Source organism: Dasypus novemcinctus, chromosome 17 (assembly GCF_030445035.2).
Source record: "Dasypus novemcinctus isolate mDasNov1 chromosome 17, mDasNov1.1.hap2, whole genome shotgun sequence".
Lineage (NCBI taxonomy): Eukaryota > Metazoa > Chordata > Mammalia > Cingulata > Dasypodidae > Dasypus > Dasypus novemcinctus.
In genome coordinates, this window is record NC_080689.1 from 92,044,860 (window position 1) to 92,066,910 (window position 22,051).

The 22,051-nt window shown below is 39.2% G+C and overlaps 1 protein-coding gene across 1 annotated transcript; it reads left to right on the top strand.

Annotated features, from left to right (window-relative positions):
* Positions 1-277: 277 nt before the first annotated feature.
* LOC131273824 (olfactory receptor 14C36-like) lies at positions 278-970 on the top strand. Its single transcript, XM_058277987.1, has one exon. It carries the CDS (start codon positions 278-280, stop codon positions 968-970), a length of 693 nt encoding a protein of 230 aa, XP_058133970.1.
* Positions 971-22,051: the final 21,081 nt, after the last annotated feature.

The following is a 22,051-nucleotide window of genomic DNA, read 5'->3' on the forward strand; positions in this document are numbered from 1 at the left end:
ACTAGAAAGTGATAGAAATATATGTAAACATAGGCACAAATTCATAAATATTATATTTTGCTCATACCCCTATTCTGGAAACAAGGACTAAAGCAGGGGGACCAAAAGGTGCAAGAGGAAACATTATGTTACATCCTATTAACCAAAATGAATAAGAGAAATGTTTTAATGTGAGGCAATATATTGAGTTTAGGCTAATTTCTTCTGCATGTGGATCCTTCATATTTCTTAGGGATTATTTGTCTGACTCTTCATGGGTAAGAGAAACTTTCCTAACATGCACAACTTCACCACGGTAACTGAATTCCTGCTTACAAGATTTTCTGATGTGTGGGAGTTCAGAGTCTTACATGCCATGCTGTTTCTACTGATGTACTTGGCAACCTTGATGGGGAATCTTCTCATTGTCACAGTAATCACCTTCAATTGGAAACTTCACACCCCCATGTATTTCTTCATTAGGAATCTGTCTGTCTTAGACATGTGCTACATTTCTGTCACAGTCCCTAAGGCATGTGTCATCTTCCTGCTCGACAACAAGGCAATCTCCATGGCTGGATGTGCAGCTCAGATCTTCCTCATTGTTGCATTTGCTACAGTGGAGCTGCTGTTCCTCACCATCATGGCTCATGACTGCTATGTGGCCATCTGCCAGCCCCTCCACTACTCTGTGATCATGAACTCTCAAGCTTGTGTCCAGATGACTCTGGTCTCTGTACTTAGTGGTCTGGCCTTCTCAGGATTCCACACTGGCAGCACATTCTGGCTGCCCTTCTGTCAGTCCAACATGGTCCATCAGTTCTTCTGTGACATCCCCTCTCTTCTGAAGCTCTCCTGCTCTGCCACCTTAAACAATGAAATTTTAATTTTCATCTCTTCAGTGGTGATTGATGGTGGCTGCATTGCCTTCATCATCATGTCTTATACTCAACATATTTTCTACTGTGCTCAAGTTTCCAACCAGGGGTGAGCAAGGAAAGGCCTTTTCCACTTGTGTCCCTCACATCCTTGTGATGACCATCTTTCTCAGTTCAGGTGCTGCTGTGTATATGAAGCCAACCTCCAGCTCACCCACAATCCAGGACATGATCAATGCTGTGTTCTATTCTATAGTCCCTCCTTTCTTGAACCCTATAATCTATAGTCTTAGAAACAAGCAGATAAAGGAATCTGTAAAGAGAATTAATTATAAGGAGAAATCTTTATTCCGGGATAAGATAACATAATTGTTTGAAGCTGAATTATTCAATCACAAAAAAAAAAAATCGATATTCAGACTAGTGTTTCAGGGAATTCCTGTTAACCTATGATTCACTAGTGCTTCCCCTTGATCCCAAAACAGAGTTTACCAACAACTGTGGTTCGGGCTTAATTAGCATTTATACTTACTATGTTTTAACTTTGCAAAAGATCTAGGCACTAACCAGCACAGCAAGTTGCAGTTTCCAAGTACACTCCCAGGTGCCTCCAGAGTGGTGTCCCTTGACCTTTTCAGCAAGTTTCCTACCTGTGGTACGTGTTTCCAAATTGGCAGTGCTGTTTGGGCAAGGTAATGTTTAGTGGCTGTGTACAAAAACAAGATGATTTTAAGAAACTTATGTTTCAGGGAAGAGGGGAAATCTGTTTTGGCAACCTCTTCTGGTGGATTTACATGAATGTATTGCGTATTGGAGAGTGTCATGATGCAAAGAACAATGTGTGTCCTTTAATGCCACCCTGTTTTAATTTCATTTTAAAATCTCCAGAGCATCGGGTCTTGGACTGATTTTTTGTTGTTGTTGTTCCAGCCAAATTAAGCGTATATAAGAAAAAGCAAAATTTCATGTGGCCTAATACTTTGTGAATCTTGAAGCTGTATGATGATGTGTAGTAGAAAGACAAGAGGAAGTCAGATGTTTGCTTTTTAAAATAATATTTATATAATTTTATCAAGGAGTTGTGAGCTCACAAAACAATCATGCACAATGCCAAGATTACCTGGGTTTTGTGGGCAGTAATTCCTGCAGCAGTGACAGTGGTTTGTACCTCAGGTACATGTGACAGTAGGAGACAGATGTGGAAACACTGAAGCAGAGGGAAATAGTCCTAATGACAACAGGTGACTTAATGTTTGGATTCTGTTTATGTTTGTTTCTCTACCCAAGTTCCCAGTGATAAAATTGTCAGAGTGTAAAATTATGCCAGAAAGCAAGCAGCTTCCTGTTTGTGGACATGACTTAAACTTTTCTGGTTTGTACAATTTTCTACAGTTGTATGAAGAAGCAATCTATAACAAATTCTAAAGGTCTTTTTCTGTGTTCACCTCCTATTCTAAGAAGAGTAGGTCTTTCCCTCCCAGTCTTTATGCTTTCCTGTTTATCTTTGACCTTTTTCAGAACACTTAAAAATTAATCTGAATTCTAACCTAATCAGGGCTTATACCACTGTTGACAGAAAATCACAAAGGGACCTAATAGATAATGTCAGGAGCCAATTGAAGAAAACTGTGTGATGTTTTGAAATGGAATCAGTCACTGAAGAACTGTGAGAGCTGTGTGACAACCAGAGGAACAGACATGAAGATGGTAATCTCAGAAACACTTATCTCCAGACATCACCTTGCATATACATTTGTATATCTGTTGTCTGGGTCAGATGTGCTTTGGGCTTCAGTGTGAGATTTTTTTTTTTTTTCACATTTCCTTACTCCCTTTATTTTTTTTTTAATATTTATTTATTATTATTATTTTTTTAATTACATTAAAAAAATATATGAGGTCCCATTCAACCCCACCGCCCCCGCCCCCCACTCCCCCCACAGCAACACTCTCTCCCATCATCGTGATACATCCATTTCACCTGGTAAGTTCATCTCTGAGCATCACTGCACCCCATAGTCAATGGTCCACATCATAGCCCAGACTCTCTCACGTTCCATCCAGTGGGCTCTGGGGGGATCTACAGTGTCCCGTAATTGTCTGTGAAGCACTATCCAGGACAACTCCACATCCTGAAAACGCCTCCACATCTCATCTCTTCCTCCCGTTCCCCACACCCAGCAGCCCCCATGGCTACCGTTCCCACACCCATTCCACATTTTCTCTGTGGACATTGGATTGGTTGTGTCCATTGCACACCTATGTCAAGTGAGGGCTTAGATTCCACATGGGTACTGGATGCACTCTTCCCGCTTCTAGTTGTAGACACTCTAGGCTCCATGTTGTGGTGGTTGACCTTCTTCAACTCCATGTTAGCTGAGTGGAGTAAGTCCAATAAGTCAAAGTGTAGGAGCTGAAGTCTGTTGAGGCTCTGGGCCTGGGTGTCATATTATCAGTCCAGAGATTCAAATCCCCTACATATATCTTAAACCCAGCACCAACTATAATTCCAATAAAGTAGCATGCAAGTCTTGTGAAAAGAGATCCCCTCTGAGTCCATTTCCATCATGCAGAAACACCAGCTCCAAAGAAGGGCCATCTGTCATGGCAGTGAACCCCTTCTGCCATGACCATAGAACCCGTGGGTCTCTTTATCCCTCAAAAGAACCAATACCTGGGGTTGTATCTACCTTATCTGTCTCTTAGACTCTGTTCAGTAGTACATAGGGGTATTCCTTCTGACAACCTCCAGACTCTTTTTTAGAGACTCACAGCCTTATAATCTCATTTCTCCTTTCCATTTCCCCTTTACATTAGGTCAAACCGCTTCCCGAAGTCATGTTATTATATGTAGACAGGTATATTCTGCTGTTCCGCATTGAATCTTTAATTCAAGGTCATTTTCTAGTTGCTTCTTCAGCTGGTATGTGGTAGTGATCCCTCGGTGCCAGGGAGGCTCATCCCCGGGTGTCGTGTCCCACGCTGGGGGGAATGCATCACATCTACACGCTGAGTTTGGCTGTGAGAGTGGCCACATTTGAGTAACATGAAGGCTGTCAGGAGGAAACCCCCAGGCACAATGCTACTCTAGGCCTTGTTCTTATTGCAGGTGCATAGGCTCAAAAGTGTAGCCATTAGTATCACGAGCCCACTGTTGGGCCCTCCTTCCTTCCTGGTTCTTGCCGTTGCACCTGGAGGATTGCCGCTGCTCTCCCAGGGCCCACAACAGTGACCCCCCGGCCAGGAGCCCAGTACCCCCCTAGCTGTTGTTTTTAATTGTTTCCACTATGAGTATATACAGACATTACCTTATACCCTGGGCATATGCCCTGTATAACTCCCTGTCAACCATATATATCCTGTCAATAACATCCCATATCAGTATTCCTCCACTGCCATTGTTGAACCACTCTGTGATCCAAAACTTCCCGTAAAGTGAATCCCAACATAATGTCAGCTTCAGAAGAGTCTTAGATCACCAAAATTCATATATACAATATACAGTATTTCCCCAGATCCACCATAAAACCTTTTCCCTTCCACAGCAATAATCTTTTAACTTATTCATATCATATTTCCTGAAACTGATGTATAGATTCTGAAACTATAGTTTTCAAACAAGGTAACATTTGTGCTTACTATGTGGTCCATACTTTAGGTGTACAGTTTTCTAAATTTTTTAGTTATCCTATGTTTTGTCTTATGGTTTTCATTATTAGTCTGTCGTCCCCTATATGTTTTTGGTGTAATATTAGCTATTTTATATTCATCCTCGTGTACTCTCACATAACTCCTCTTTTGCCCCCTTATTTATCTTTGTTCCATCCATTGCACGTCCATTTTCCCCTCCCCTTAGGGCCCACAACGCCTGCCAATCTAATGCCCTGGGAGCCGTCCTTTCTCACGAGAGATACAGTTCTCTCTATTCGACGGCATTAGTCTTCCCCAGGATATGGGTCCACCCCACCCAATGGTAGAACCCACCTTGGCAAAATGAGCCTTCAGCTATTCCCTCCGGAGTCCGTCCCGCATCAGACCATACCCCCTGAGCGTCCTAACCAGGTAACCCTCCTACTTATACTTTGATACGTTTTACTCAACATTTAGTTCTCAACGAACTTCTGGCACTCTCCCATGTTTGTATGTTGCCCCTCCCTCCCACCTATTTCTTGGACCATATTACCCCTCTTCCCATCCCCAGCCCCCGTCAAACCCAGAAAACCCCACCCGAAGGTAACCCCTTGCCCCCATTTTGTCCCTTCTTTGTGCTCATACTTACCCCCAGCTCATCACAGATTCCACCCCTACAGACATTAACTCACATCCTTCCTCCACCCCCCGATTTCCAGTAAGCCACTTTTCCAGACTCTAGCTCTCTGAGGCAGTTAACTTATTTCATATCATTGAGGTCATATAGTATTTGTCCTTCAATGCCTGGGTTGCTTCACTCAACATAAGATTCTCAAGGTTCATCCATGTTATCACGTCCGATTGTAGTGTATTGGTTCTTACAGCTGAGTAGTATTCCATTGTGTGTATATACCACATTTTGTTGATCCACTCATCTGTTGATGGACTTTTGGATTGATTCCAACTTTTGGCGATGGTGAACAATGCTGCTATGAACATTGGTGTACATATATCGGTTTGTGTCCTTGTTTTCAGATCTGATGGGTATATACCCAGCAGTGGTATTGCTGGGTCATATGGCAAATCTATGGATAATTTTTTGAGAAACTGCCAAACTGTCCTCCAGAATGGTTGGATACTTCTGCATTCCCACCAGCAATGGATGAGTGTTCCCCTTTCTTCACATCCTCTCCAGCATTTGTATTCTACTGTTTTTTTCATGGCTGCCAATCTTATGGGAGTAAGATGGTATCTCATTGTAGTTTTGATTTGCATTTCCCTGATAGCTAGGGATTTGGAGCATTTTTTCATGTGCTTTTTAGCCATTTGTATTTCTTCTTTGGAGAAGTGTCTGTTTAAATCTTTTTCCCATTTTTTAAATGGGTTGTTTATCTTTTTGTTTTCGAGATGTATGAGTTCTTTATATATGCAAGTTATAAGTCTCCTTTCAGATATATGATTGCCAAATATTTTCTCCCATTGTGTGGGTTCCCTTTTTACTTTCTTGACAAACTCCTTTGAGGTGCAGAAGGCTTTAATTTTGAGGAAGTCCCATTTGTCTATTTGTTCTTTTGCTGCTCGTGCTTTTGGTGTGATATTCATGAAGCCATTTCCTATTACAAGGTCCTGTAGATGTTTCCCTACACTGCTTTCCAAGGTCTTTATGGTCTTGGCTCTTATATTTAGGTCTTTGATCCATCTTGAGTTGATCTTTGTATAAGGTGTGAGATGGTAATCCTATTTCATTCTTCTACATATGGCTATCCAGTTCTCCAGGCACCATTTGTTGAATAGGCCATTCTCTCCCTGTTGAGAGGGTTTGGTGGCTTTATCGAATATTATATGGCTATATACATGAGGTTCTATATCTGAACTTTCAATTCGATTCCATTGGTCTGTGTGTCTCTCCTTATGCCAATACCATGCTGTTTTCACTACTGTAGCTTTGTAGTATGTTTTGAAGTCAGGAAGTGTGATTCCTCCTATTTCGTTTTTCTTTTTCAATATGTCTTTGGCTATTCGGGGCCTCTTTCCTTTCCAAATAAATTTCATAGTTAGTTTTTCTAGTTCCTTAAAGAAGGCTGTGTTGATTTTTATTGGGATTGCATTGAATGTGTAGATCAGTTTTGGTAGGATAGACATCTTAATATTCAGTCTTCCTATCCATGAACAGGGAATATTCTTCCATTTATTTAGGTCTTCTTTGATTTCCTTGAACAATCTTGTATAGTTCTCGATGTATAAGTTTTTTACCTCTTTAGTTAAATTTATTCCTAGGTATTTGATTTTTTTATTTACTATTGTGAATGGTATTTGTTTCTTGATTTCCTCCTGATCTTGCTCATTATTGGTGTATAGAAATGCTACTGATTTTTGCACATTGATCTTATAACCTGCGACTTTGCTAAACTCATTTATGAGTTCTAGGAGCTTTGTTGTAGATCTCTCAGGGTTTTCTATATATAGGATCATGTCATCTGCAAATAATGAAATTTTGACTTCTTCTCTTCCAATTTGAATGCCTTTTATATCTGGTTCTTGTCTCAGTGCTCGAGCCAGTACTTCCAAGACAATGTTAAATAGGAGCAGAGACAATGGGCATCCTTGTCTTGTTCCTGATTTTAGAGGGAAGGATTTCAGGATTTCGCCATTGTAAACAATGTTGGCTTTAGGTTTTTCATATATACTCTTTATCATGTTCAAAAAGTTTCCTTGTATTCCGATCTTTTGGAGTGTTTTTATCAGGAAGGGGTGCTGTATTTTGTCAAATGCCTTTTCTGCATCTATAGATATAATCATGTGGTTTTTTTCTCTCAATCTGTTTATATGGTGTATTACATTGATTGATTTTCTTATGTTGAACCACCCTTGCATACCTGGAATAAATCCCACTTGGTCATGGTGTATAATTTGTTTAATGTGTTGTTGAATACGATTAGCAAGTATTTTGTTAAGTATTTTTGTGTCTAGGTTCATTAGAGAAATTGGTCTGTAATTTTCCTTTCTTGTGGTGTCTTTGTTTGGCTTTGGTACTAGGGTAATGTTGGCATCATAGAAGGAATTAGGCAGTGTTCCTTCTGTTTCGATTTTTTGGAATAGTTTCAATGGAATTGGTGTTAGTTCTTTCCGGAATGTTTTGTAGAATTCACCTGTGAAGCCGTCTGGCCCTGGGCTCTTCTTAGTTGGGAGATTTTTAATGACTGATTCTATCTCTTTGCTTGTGATTGGTTTGTTAAGATCATCAATTTCTTCTTTCGTCAGTATGGGCTGCTTATGTATTTCTAGGAATTTGTCCATTTCCTCTAAATTGTCATTTTTGTTGGAATATAGTTTTTCAAAGTATCCTCTTATGATCGTCTTTATTTCTGTGGGGTCAGTGGTGATATCACCTTTCTCATTTCTTATTTTGTGTATTTGCATCTTTTCTCTTTTTTTCTTTGTCAGTCTCACTAAAGGTTTGTCAATTTTGTTGATCTTCTCAAAAAACCAGCGCTTGGTCTTGTTTATTTTTTCAAGTGCTTTCTTATTTTCTATTTCATTTAGTTCTCCTCTTATCTTTGTTATTTCCTTCCTTCTTCTTCCTGTTGGGTTACTTTGTTGTTGTTTTTCTAATTCCTTCAAATGTGCAGTTAAGTCTTCAATTTCTGCTCTTTCTTCTTTTTTGATATATGAATTTATGGCTATAAATTTCCCTCTCAGTACCGCTTTTGCTGCATCCCATAAATTTTGGTATGTTGTGTTATCATTATCATTTGTTTCAAGGTAGTCATTGATTTATTTTGAGATTTCCTCTTTGACCCACTGTTTTTCTAAGAGTGTGCTGTTTAATTTCCAAATTGTCATGTGAAGTCTGTGTCTCTGTACCTTGCAAATTTCCAGCTTGATTCCACTGTGGTCAGAGATATTGTTTTGTATGATTTTGATCTTTCTGAATTCATTAAGCCTTTCTTTGTGGCCTAGCATATGGTCAATCTTGGAGAATGTTCCATGTGCGCTTGAGAAAAATGTATATCCTGCTGTGTTTGGGTGTAATGATCTATATATGTCTATTAGATCCAGCTCTTCTAATATACTGTTCAAATGTTTTGTTTCTTTAGTGATTCTCTTTTGAGATGTTCTGTCCAGAGTTGATAGTGGTGTATTAAAATCCCCCACTATAATTGTAGATGCATCTATTCTTTCACTTAGTTTTTCCAGCATTTGCCTCACATATTTAGAGGTGCCCTTGTTAGGAGCATAAATATTTATGATTGTTCGATCTTCTTGACCAATTGTCCCTTTCACTAAAATATAGTATCCTTCTTTGTCTCTCACAATTGTTTCGCATTTAAAGTCTATTTTGTCTGATATTAATATAGCTACTCCTGCCTTTTTTTGGTTGTTGTTTGCTTGTATGATTGTTTTCCAGCCATTCACTTTCAACCTCCATGAGTCTCTGGGTCTAAGATGTGTCTCTTGTAGGCAGCATATAGATGGGTCGTATTTCCTTATCCAGTGTCCCAGTCTGAATCTTTTGATAGGTGAGTTTAATCCGTTGACATTCAGTGTTATTACGTTTAGAGAGTTATTTATGGTAGCCATATTTTGGTTGGATTTGTGTTTGTTATATTTTGTTTGTATTATTTTAGTTTCCCCTTCTATTTTTGTCTTTCTTGTTGCTTTTACACTCTCCTCCATCTCTGACTGTCCTGTTTTTTCCTTTCTTCTTGCAGAATTCCCTTAAGAATTTCTTGAAGGGGAGGTTTCTTGTTGATATACTCTTTCAGTTTCTGTTTATCTGTGAATATTTTGAACTCTCCATCATTTTTGAATGCTAGTTTAGCTGGATAGAGTATTCTTGGTTGGAAATTTTTTTCCTTTAGTACCTTGACTATATCATACCAGTGCCTTCTTGCCTCCATGGTTTCAGATGAGAAATCAGCACTTAATCTTATGGAGTTTCCCTTGTATGTGATGGTTTTCTTTTCTCTTGCTGCTTTTAGAATTTGTTCTTTGTCTTGAGCATTGGATAATTTGACAAGTATATGTCTTGGGGTGGGCCTGTTGGGGTTTATGACCAGTGGAGTGCGCTGTGCTTCTTGGATATGTACATCTGTCTCTTTCAGTAGATTTGGGAAGTTTTCATTCATTATTTCCTGCAACACTCCTTCTGACCCCTTTCCCTTCTCTTCTCCTTCTGGAATGCCTATAATACGTATGTTTGAGCGTTTTGCGTTATCATTCAGGTCCCTAAGTCCTATCTGGATTTTTTCTACCTTTTTATTGACCACTTCTACTATCTGTTTGATTTCCAATGCACTGTCTTCCACATCACTAATTCTCTGCTCTGCCTCTTCTAGTCTGCTGATATTTGCTGCAAGTGTATTTTTGATTTCTTGAATTGTGGTGTTCATTTCCATCATATCTGTTATTTTTTTGCGCATATCTGCAATTTCCCCTCCAAGTGTTGTCTTCACGCTGTTAACCTCTTTCATTACTTCATCAAATTTGTCGGTGATAAATGTTCTGAGATCTTTCATTGCTTGTGCGAAGTCCTGCCCCCCTTCCTGATTTTCAGTTTGTTGATTGGATTCAGCCATGTTTTCCTGATTACTGGTTTGGTTTGTAGATTTTTGTTGCTGTCTTGTCAACATTTTTTCTTGATGGGTTTAATCAGTTCCTTAGCTTCTTTGTCTAGTCTTGGAGATTAATTAGCTGTTGTTTTTGCGTAAGTGTTATATCTTCTCTTTGTCACTTTGTTCTTCTTATTCCAATTTCTTATTGCTAGTTAAGCTCACTTTAAAGGAAAGTATTAGTGCTGGGGAAAGTCAATTGTGTAAGGAAGGAAAAAGTGTGAAGTAGTATTGGTGATATATGTTTACAAAGCAACAATATGAGTTCTGGGAGGATGGAGGTTAGATCATGTAAATTGTGTAGAGTTATAGTAGTAGGAAAGTACCTATAATGAGGTAGATGACTGAATATGGGAGGAATGTGGTACGTACTAAGAGGCTATTGTTTTCGTGAGTGAGGGAAAGAGAAAAGGAAGGTAATAGTTTCAGGGACGAATACCAGATGGAAAACTAAACAAAGGTATTAGAAATTAAGAGTTAGACACTTTGTGGATCAAAGAAAGGGAGATGGAATATAGGAGAGATAGCAGATGGTGGAGGATATCAAGTTGTAGGGGAAAGGGGATAGTGTAGATAGGCTAAATCTATTCACAGAGAAATGAGGCAGTGGAGGGTGAGGAAACCCAGCAAATGTGAGGTATTTCCTGTAGGACCTATTGTATTATTAAGGTAAAATAGTATAAGAAAAATATTGGGGACAAGAAAGAGAGGATTGAAAAAAAAAAAAAGAACAACAAGAACAACAACAGCAACAAAAAATAAAAAAAAAGAAAAAAGAAAAACAAACAAAAAAAAAAAAACCAAAGGACAGAAACCCCGCTGCCAGGCTCGGCTGGGCTCAGCCGGGCTCCGGTCACCCGCCTGCCGCCCACCGCGGCTTGGCTGGGCTTGGCTGGGCTCGGCCGGGCTCGGCTGGTCTCGGGTCCCCCGCCTGCTGCCCGCCGCGGCTCGGCTGGGCTCGGCTTCCCCTCCCACCGCGGCTCGGCTGGGCTCGGCTGGGCTTGGCTTTCCCGCCCGCCGCCTGGCGCGGCGCAACGCGGCTCGGCTCTCCCGCTCGCTGCCCAGCGCGGCGTGGCTGGGTTCGACTGGGCTTGGCTGGGCTCGGTTCCCCCGCCCGCCGCCCGCCGTGGCGCAACGCTGCTCGGCTCGGCTCTCCCGCCTGCTGCCCGCCGCGGCGTGGCTCGTATCCCCCGCCCGCTGCCCACCTCGGCCCAGCTAGGCTACCCTGGCCGCAGCCCGCCGGGGCTCCGTGCGGTGCTAGCTGCCTCGGCTCCGCCTACCCAAGGAGGGAGTCCTCCACACGTAGCTGGGATCTCCGTGTATATTTCACAGATGGATCCTCTCTGTTACCTTCCCTCCAAATCGATGTCCAGACACCTCCGGGCCAGGAAAAATCCCGAAACAGCCGGTCCCAAAGAGTCTCCGACGCCTCCCAGCCGATTTCCCCCAGGAGCTAGTAACCGGGAAGTTCACTCAGCCGCCATCTTGCCTCCCCCTCCTGAAAAGTCCCAAATTATATCTTATAGACCAGTCCTTTCCATTACCTTCCCACCAAATCGATGTCCAGACACTTCCTGCCCTGAAAAAATCCTGAAAAAGCCTGGTCTGGGAGAACCTCCAGCGGTGCCCAGCTGCCTCTTCCCAGGAGAGACGGCAAGGCACCAGTGTGAGATTTTTAATATGTATCATTAATCAAAAATATTATCAATGAGATTGAATCACGTGAGAATTGGCAAGTATGTGCAAGTCATGTTTGCTTGAAATTCAACCTCTTATTTCAATGTAACATTTATATGAATTAGAATAACCAGTAGACAGTTCTCAAGAAGAATTTTCTTCTTAAATTTCAAGAATATTTTGAATACTATTATTTTAACAGCATTTTTGTACACATATGAAAATATATTTCTAAAATAAATTGTTTCATAGAAATTGATAAGGTAAATTGTGCTTTTTTGTAAATACCAATAATTAGTTTTACCTTTATGATGGCAAATGTGTACTTCTGCCAATAGCATTCTATTCATGTACCTACTTGCCTGTATATAATGTGGTTATTTACTAATTCTTATTAAACTTATGGGCAAAACATCTCATTGTTGATGCAATTTGTAGCTTTATTAATCCTAGTGATGTAAAGAATTACTTCACAATATATAGAACTGAAATATATTTGACAATATCAGGAGGTAAGAAAAAAGCTTTATTATAATTAAAAAATGATAATGAATGGAAACACAAATTCACAGGAACCAATGAAGCTAATGTTAACAGAAATGTTAAATAAGTGTTAAATTAATAAAATGTTAAATATTTCTTAACTAAAAAGAAACAGCACAAACATATATTTCTATCTTTTGAAGTAATGAAAACATTGAAAGGATGATAGCACACATCTTTGATGAAAATGAGAGCCACTGAATATGTGTTTTTGATGGATTGCACAAGACTTGGAACTGTTTAACACAGTGAACCCTGTGGTCAGTGATAGACTACAGTTAACAGTAAAAACATGAGAGAATGTTCTCCAGAACTATAGCAAATGTACAATACTAATACATGGTACTAATAACAGGGAAGTTTATGGGACAAAATACACCAAATGTAAACTCTGGACCATAGTTAGAAGTAATATTTAGATGATGTTCTTTCATAATCTGTAACAAAATTTCCACAACAATGCAAGGTGGAGGTGGAGGACTGATGTATGGGAGTTCTGCATATTATGCGTGCTTGTTTTGTAAGCTCACTTCTTTAATTAAAAAAAAATTCCTACAATTCAACAATAAGACAAAGTATGAAATTAACATATGGGCAAAGGACTTTACCAGACATTTCTCTAAAGAACATAAAATGGTCAATAAACACATGAGAATATGCTCAATATAATTAGCCATTAAAGAACTGAAAATCAAAATCACAGTGAGATTTCCCTTTTCACTGACTCAGATGACTATTATTTAAAAATGACAAGTTTTGATGACAATGTTGAGAAATTGGAATACTTGTACATGGTTGAACAGGATGCAAAATTAAGTACTGAGGAAAACACCTCAGCATTTTCTCAACAAGCTAAACAAAGAATTACCATATGACATGGCACTTCCTCTTCTAGATACAAACCCAAAAAATTGATAACAGGTATATTATAGTTGTATTTAATATATCAAGTTTTACATAAGTATTATTTGCAAGAAACAAAAGAACCAAAATAACTCTTTTCTGTCAACAGAAAATAGAAATAGATAAAACACGCTGTAGATATAAAGTAAAATATTATTCCTCTGTAAAAAGGAATGAAATTTAATAAATGGTCAACAGGAAGGGATCCTGAAAACATTGTACTAAGCAAAGTAATTGAAACAAAAAACACAATTTATTGAATGATTCCATTTATATGACATATATAGAATAAGATCATTTATAGAGACAGAAAGTAGATTTGAGGTTGCCAGGTTGGCAGGAAGGGGGGGTGGGGAATGGGAATTATTGCTTAATGGGGACAGAGGTCTATTTAGAATGATGAAAAAATGTTGGTAATATGTACTGGTTATGGTAGCACACATTGTATGCACAGTTAATGTCCATAACTTTAATACTTAAAAATGAATAAATGGTAAATTAAAGAAATAATTTAAAATAATGAAATTGTGGATAAAGTTCCACTTATATTAGCATTAAAATGAATTGATGGATGCAATTCTCCTGCTTGCAGTTGTAGTCACTCAATCTAAGCCCCCTCTTGATGTAGAGGGGGGCTGCACATAACCATCCCAGGGTCCACAGGATGGAGGAATAGAGTATGGATTAGAGTGGATTTACTGATATTCTGTTCTGGATCTGTTGTGATTAGTAATGGAAGAAATTGTAATATTGATGTAGAGAAAGTGGCCACAGTAGTTGCTGATGGTAGGGAGAGCGAAAAAGAGATATGATGTGGGGGCATTTTCAGGATTTGGAGTTGTCCTGGGTGGTGCTGCAGGGACAGATGCTGGACATTGTGTGTCCTGCCATGGCCCACTGGGTAGAAGGGGGGAGAGTGTAGACTACAATGTAGACCACTGTCCATGTGGTGTAGCAGTGCTCCAAAATGTATTCACCAGGTGTGGTGAATGTGCCATGATGATGGAAGAGGTTGTTGATGTGGGAGGAGTGGGGTAGGGGGGATGCGGGGTACATGGGGACCTCATATTTTTTGAATGTAACATTTAAAAGAAAATAAAGAAGAAAAAAATGAATCGATAGTTCAGAATTAATCATTTATATTTATGAACAATTATTATCAACAAGGGACCCAAGATAAATCAGTTAGTAAAATAACAGTCTTTCAACAAATGGTGCTGGAACAATTAAAGGCAAGCAAAACAGTTTTGTCTCTGCTATCACATCACACCAAAAAATTAACTGAAAATGGATTATAACCATACATATATGTGGGATACAACTATAAAAATCCTAGAAAAATTTGTAAGGGCAATAAGCAGAAGAAACAAAACAAAATTAGAAATATTAGAGTGCAATGAAAATAAAACTTTCATGTTCAAATGACATTGCCAGGAATGTGACAAAGCCCTTATCAAATAGTAGAACATATTGCAGGTCATATCTCGAATACAGTTCAATCTAAATACACAGGCATGGAATTTACAGATATAATATAAAAAGCTCTTGCAACTCAAAGATAATGTTTTTAACTAAGCTGCTTGTAGATGTTGGATATTGCTTATGAATTCCAAAAATAGATATTGATTTTGTGTGTGAACTGGTCTTCTCCTCTGGGCATTTTAGATTTCATTAGATTCAAAGGTTTAACTTTTATTTGATTAGATAATGATTAAGGCTTTGATTAGACCACATCAGTAAGACACTGAGTTTCCACCACCTTGGTAGGCAGGGACTCACAGAAAAACTACACCACAGAGAAAGGAGGTTGGAGTTTTGAGCTGGACTCCATGAAGTAAACACACAGAGTATTAAATATAAAAGAGACTCTGGGAAGAGAGACAAACCATTCACCTGATAATCTATAGCTGGCCTTGTGGAGAGAGCAGATCAGCTGAGCCCAGAGAGAAATGAGCCTCAGGAAGAGAGGAACCTTAGGAAGCCTAAACCCTTGCAGATGTTGGCAGCCATCTTGTTCTGACACATGGCAACAGACTTTGATAAGGGAAGTAACTTATGCTTTATGGCTTGGTAACTGTAAGTTTCTACCCCAAGTAAATACCCTTTATAAAAGTCATCAAAATTTCTGGTATTTTGCATCAGCACCCCTTTGGCTGACAAATACACTGCTATTCTATTATATAGCCCTAGTTTACTTGTTTTTGTATTTTGTGAAAACAGCTTTATACATGGAATATCACCAACATTCATATTTTCCATGAGATTTCACTATGTTATGCAGTCCCAAGTTACACATTTTTAGCCTGGCTTCTAGAAATATACCTGTACTTAGATTTTGCCTTTCAAACACTATCATACCCATAGAATGGTTCTGCTAGTCAAAAACAATATGATGTGCTCTCAACATTTCCATTAATTTCCAAAGATTTACAATCTTTGAACCAATTCTGCACAGAATAACCCTGAGTTTTCCATCCTCTAACCACCTTCTATTTTCTGTTGACCTACATTCTAATTATTAATCCCATGAGTTTACATAATGCATTTAGTTCATAATAGTGCAGTCATACAGTATTTGTCCTTTTGTGTCTGGCTTGCTTCATTCAACATAATGTCCTCCAGGCTCATCCATGTTTTTATATGCTTTACAATTTCATTTCTGCTTACTGCTGCATAGTATTCCATCATGTGTATATATCAAAATTTGCTTATCCACTCATCAGTTGTTGGACACCTGGGTTGTTTCCAACTTTTGGCTATAGTAAATAACACTGCTGTGATCAGTGTGCAGATGTCTATTTGTGTCACTGTTCTCAGTTCTTGTGGTTATATACCTAATAATGGTATTTCTGAGTCACATGGCAAGTCTATATTCAACTTGCTTAGGAATACCAAACAGTCCTCCACGCTGGTGGTATGGTTCTACATTCCCATCACAGAGAATAAGCATTTCTATTTCTCCACATCATCTCCAGCATTTGCAGTTTCCTACTTTCTAATAGTATCCTGTCTAATAGATGGAAATGATATTTCTTTGTAATTTTGATTTGCATTTTCCTAATCACTAGTGATGTTGGGCCTTTTCTCATATGTTTTTTCACCATTTGTTTTTCCTCCTTGGACAACCATTTTTTCAAGTCTTCTGCCCATTTTTTAAATCAGGTGGTTTGTCTTTTCATTGTTGAGTTGTTTAATCTGTTTATATATTATGGACTTTAAACAGTTATAGTATATGAGATTCCAAAATATTTTCTCCCATTGAGTCAGCTACCTTTTCCCCCTTTTGGAAGAGTCCTTGGAGGTTAAAAACTTTAATTTTGAAGAGGTCCCATTTATCTTTTTTATTCTTTTGTTGTTTGTGATTTATGTTTAAGTTTTAAGAAACTACTACTGCCACAAAATTTAAAGATGTTTTCCTATATTTTCTTCTAAGAGTTTTATTGTTGTTGCTTTTATATTTAGGTCCATGATCCATTTTGAGTTAATTTTTGTATAAGGTATAAAATAGGGTTCCTCTTTCTTGTGAATATAGCTATCCATTACTCTCAGCACCATTTGTTGAATAGACTGTTCCAGTCCACCTCGGAGGGCTTGAAAGCTTTGTCAAAAATCACTTGTAGATGTGAGGGTCTATTTCTGAGTTCTCAATTATGTTGCTCTGATGAATATGTCTGTCTTTATTCCAGTACTATGATGTTTTTACCACTCTAGCTAAGTAATATGCTTTCTAAAAATCTTTTTTAAAGATACATAGATCACACGAAATGTTACATTAAAAAATATAAGAGGTTCCCATATACCTCATTCCCCACAATCCCCTCCCACATAAACAACTTCCTTCATTAGTGTGGTACACTCATTGCATTTGATGAATACATTTTGGACCACTGCTACACCACATGGATTATAGTTTACATTGTAGTTTACACTCTCTCTCAGTCCATTCAATGGGTTATGGCAGGATACATAATGTCCAGCATCTGTCCCTGCAATACCATTCAGGACAACACCAAGTCCCAAAAAATGCCCCCATATCACACCTCTTCTTCCCTCTCCCTTCCTGAGCAACTCCAGTGACCACTGTCTCCACAGTAATTCCAGGATATACTTTCTTCTATTACTAGTCACAATAATTCTAAAGTAGAATACCAGTAAGTACATTCTTTTTTATATATATTTTATTTTTTTAAAAAAATATTACATTCAAAAAATATGAGGTCCCATTCAACTCCACAACAACACTGTCTCCCACCATCACAACACATCCACTGTACCTGGCAAGCACATCTCTGAGCATCACTGCACCCCATAGTCAACGGTCCACATCATAGCCCACACTCTCCCACGCTCCATCCAGTGGGCCCTGGGGGGATCCACAATGTCCCATAATTGTCCGTGAAGCACCACCCAGGACAACTCCACATCCCGAAAACGCCTCCCCATCTCATCTCTTCCTCCCATTCCCTGCACCCAGCAGCCACCATGGCCACCCTTCCCACACCAATGCCACATTTTCTCTGTGGACATTGGATTGGTTGTGTCCATTGCACATCTATGTCAAGTGGGGGCTTAGATACCACATACCAGCTGAAGATGCAACTAGAAAAGTAAGTACATTCTGATCCATAATTTACTCCTCCATCCTGAGGATCCTGGGATAGTGATGACCACTCCACCTCTAAATCAAGTGGGGGCTTAGATCCCATATGGCTGATGGATGGGATTCTCCTGCTTGCAGTGTGGATTCTCTCAGTTCCCTGGTGTGGTGGTTTACCATCCTCATCTCTCTGTTAGCTGACCTGGGAAGTCCAATGAACTGGAGAGTAGGTGTTGCAACTTTGCTGAGGCTCAGGTCCCAGCTGGCACATGGACAGTCCAGACATTCAAGTCGCCTGAGCATATGCCAACCCCAGTGCCAACCACAGGTTCAGTAAAAGTGACAGAAGAGACATGTGTAGAAAAGTCACATCTGTGTCCAACTCCATCACACTCAGGAGCACAAATTCCAAAGTAGGGCTTACTGGGAAAGCACTGAAATCCATAGCTATCTGCCATGACTGTATGAACTGGGTGTCTCTGTGGCCCTCAGGAGCACCACTATCTGGGGTTTTATCTGCTTTGACTGTCTGAGTTCCTGCTGATATGTGCATAAGCGTGACCCCTCTGATGACTTCCCAACTCATTTTGAAGTCTCTTAGCCATATAAACTCGTTTGTCTTTACCATTTCCCCCTTTTATTCAAGAACTTTTTCTAGTTGCATCACCAGCCTGTGCTTGGTTGTAATCCCTTGGCACCAGAGAGGCTCATGCCTGGGAATCATAAGTCAGGAGTTGAGAGTCTTCCAACTTTGCTCTTCTTTTTTAAGGACTTTTTGGCTATTCAGGACCCCTTGCCTGCTCTTTCAAATGAATTTGGTAATTTGTTTTTACATTTTTGCAAAAAAGGCTTTTGGGATTTTTACTGGGATTGTGTTAATCTATAAATCAGTTTGGGTAGAATTGACGTCTTAAAGATATTTAGTCTTCCAATCCATGAACACAGAATGTCCTTCCATTTATTTAAGTCTTCTTTGGTTTCTTTTAGCAATGGTTTGTGGTTTAATAATACAGTTCCTTTATGTCCTTGGTTATTTTTATTCAAAAATATTTGATTTTTTAAGTTGTTATTATAAATGGAATGTTTTTCTGATTTCCTCCTCAGATTGCACAACAGTATTATATGATATGCTATTGAATATTGGGTATTAATCTTGTATCCCACCACTTTGCTGAACTTCCCTACTAGGTCTAGTGGCTTTGTTTTGTATTTCTCAGGATTTTCTAGATAGAGGATGGCATCGTCAGTGAATAGTGCAAGGGTTTCTTCTTCATTTCCTATTTGGGTGTCTTTTATTTCTTAATCTAGACTAATTGCTCTAGCTAGAACTTCTTGCACAATATTGAAGAACAGTGGTGAAAGTGGGCATCATTTTCTTGTTCCTGATCTTAGTGAGAATGCTTTCAGTCTTTGATGATTGAGTACAATTCTAGCTGTAGTTTTCTCATGTAGACCCTTTACCTTACTGAGAAAGTTTCCTTTTACTCCTATCTTTTGGAAAGTTTTTAATATTAAAGGATGCTTTATTTTGTCAGATGTCTTTACTGCATCAGTCAAAAGCATCGTTTGATTTTTATCCTTCAATTTATCAATGTGGTTAATTATAATTTTTTATTTTCTTGTTTTGACCCACCCTTGCAAACCTGGGATAAAAAAACACTCAAACCTGGTGTACAATTTTTTAAAAAGATTTATTTATTTATTTTCCCCCTTCTCCTTCCCCTCCCCCACCCTGCTGTTTTTTTGCTGTGTACATTCGCTGTGTGATCCTCTGTATATATTTTTCTTTTTGTCTTTTCTTCTCATTTTTTCTCCTCAAGGATTCACTGGGATTCGATCCTGAGGACCTTTAATGTGGAAAGGGATTCCCTGTCAGCTGCACAGTTCCTTGTTTCTGCTGCACCTTGACTCTCCCCTAGCTCGCTCTCTCTCTTTTTTTTAAAGAGATTCACTTTATTTTTTTTTTACAGGATCTTTTATTTTTTTTATTTTTCTTTCTATTTTTTAAAATACTACATTAAAAAAATATGAGGTCCCCACATACCCATGCCCCTCACCCCACTCCTCCCACATCAGCAACCTCTTTCATCATCATGGGACAGTCATTGCGTTTTGTGAATACATTTTAGAGCACTGCTGCACCACATAGATAATGGTTTACATTGTAGTTTATACTCTCCCCCAGTCCACCCAGTGGGCCATGGCAGGACATACAATGTCCAGTGTCTGTCCCTGCAGTACCACCCAGGACAACTCCAAGTCCTGAAAATGCCCCCATATCATATTTCTTCTTCCCTTTTGTTGTGTCATCATCTTGTTGCGTGATTCACTTGCACAGGCACTGGCTCACCACACAGGCACTTGGCTCATCATGTGGTCACTCGGCTCACTGCATGGGCACTCAGCAGGACCTTGGTTCACCAAGTGGGTGCTCAGCTCACCACACAGGCAGAAGCTTGCCATGTGGTCACTCACATGGGCACTTGGCTCACTGTGTGGGCACTCAGCTAACCAAGCAGACACTCATGTGGGCATTTGGCTCACCACATAGGCACTCAGTTCACCACATGGGCACTTGGCCCACCATGCAGGCACTGTCTCAACATACAGGCATGCTTTCTCTTCTTCTTTTTCACCAGAAAATCCCAGAAGGTGACAGGGATTAACCCTGGTCCTCCCATATGGAAGGCAGAAGCCCTATCACCTAAGCCACATCTGCTTCCATGTATAGTTCTTTTTTTTTTAGTTTTTTTGTCTTTATTTGTTTTTTTAATGATACATTCAAAAAATATGAGGTCCTTATATACCCCCACCCCCATCACCCCACTCCTCCCCCCATAACAACAATCTCCTCCATCATCATGAGACATTCATTGCATTTGGTGAATACATCTCTGAGCATCACTGCACCCCATGGTCAATGGCCCACACCTTAGCCCACATTTTCCCACAGTCCACCTAGTGGGCCATGGGAGGACATACAATGTCTGGTAACTGTCCCTGCAGCACAACCCAGGACAACTCCAAGTCCTGAAAATGCCCCCACATCACATCTCTTCCTCCCACTCCCTACCCCCAGCAGCCACCATGGCCACTTTCTCCACACCAATGCCACATTCTTCTATTACTAATCACAATAGTTCATGAATAGAATATCAGTAAGTCCACTCTAATCCATACTCTATTCCTCCATCCTGTGGACCTTAGAATGGTTGTGTCCACTCCACATCTATATCAAGAGGGGACTTAGATCCCACATGGTTCTTTTAATGTACTTTTGGATTTGGCTTGCTAGTGTTTTGTTGAGGACTCTTGCTTTTATATTCATTAAGGATATTTGTCTGCAATTTTCTTTCTTCATAGTATTTTTATCTGGTTTTGGTATTAGGGTGATATTGGCTTCATAGAATGAGTTTGTTAGCTTTTATTTCTGTTCAGTTTTTCTAAAGAGCTTGAGCATAACTGGTATGAGATCATCTTTGAATGTTTGATAGAATTCAAATGTGATGCCATCTGGTCTGGAACTTTTCCTCTTTGGGAAGATTTGATGACTATTTCATTTTCTTCACTTCTGATATGTTTGTTGAATTCTTCAGTTTCTTCCAGGGTCAGTGTAGGTGGTTCATACATTTCCAAAAATTTGTTCATCTCTTCTACATTTCTAGTTTTTGGCATACAGGAGTTCATAGTACCCATTTATGATTTTTTTTTTTATTTCTGCAGGATCAGTGGTAATGTCCCCTTTCTTTTTTTCTGATTTTATTTATTAGCATCTTCTCTCTTTTTTTTCCCTTGTCTAGCTAAGTGTTTATCAGTTTTGTTGATTTCAAAGAACCAGCTTTTGGTTATGTTGATCTTTCTGTTGTTTTTTCTCAATTTCATTTATTCAACTCTGATCTTTACTATTTCTTTCATTCAGCTTGGTTTTTGATTAGTTTGATGTCCTTTTTCTAGTGTTTCTAGGTGTACGGTTAGATATTCAACTTTAGTTCTTTCTTCTTTTTAAATGTTCGCAATGAGAGCTATAAATTACCCTTTCAGCACTGACTTTGTGGTGCTCCATAGGATTTGATATGTTCTGTATTCATCTTCATTCATCTCAAGACATTGGCTGAATTCACTTGGAATTTCTCTTTGACCCCCTGATTATATTGAAGTGGGTTGTTTAATTTCCAAATATTTAGAAATTTTCCCATTTTCCGTTCATTATTACTATCCAAATACATTCCACT

What these genes read in the sequence shown, in the direction of transcription:
- LOC131273824 (XM_058277987.1), top strand. Translation starts at nt 278, where the DNA reads ATGCACAACTTCACCACGGTAACTGAATTCCTGCTTACAAGATTTTCT.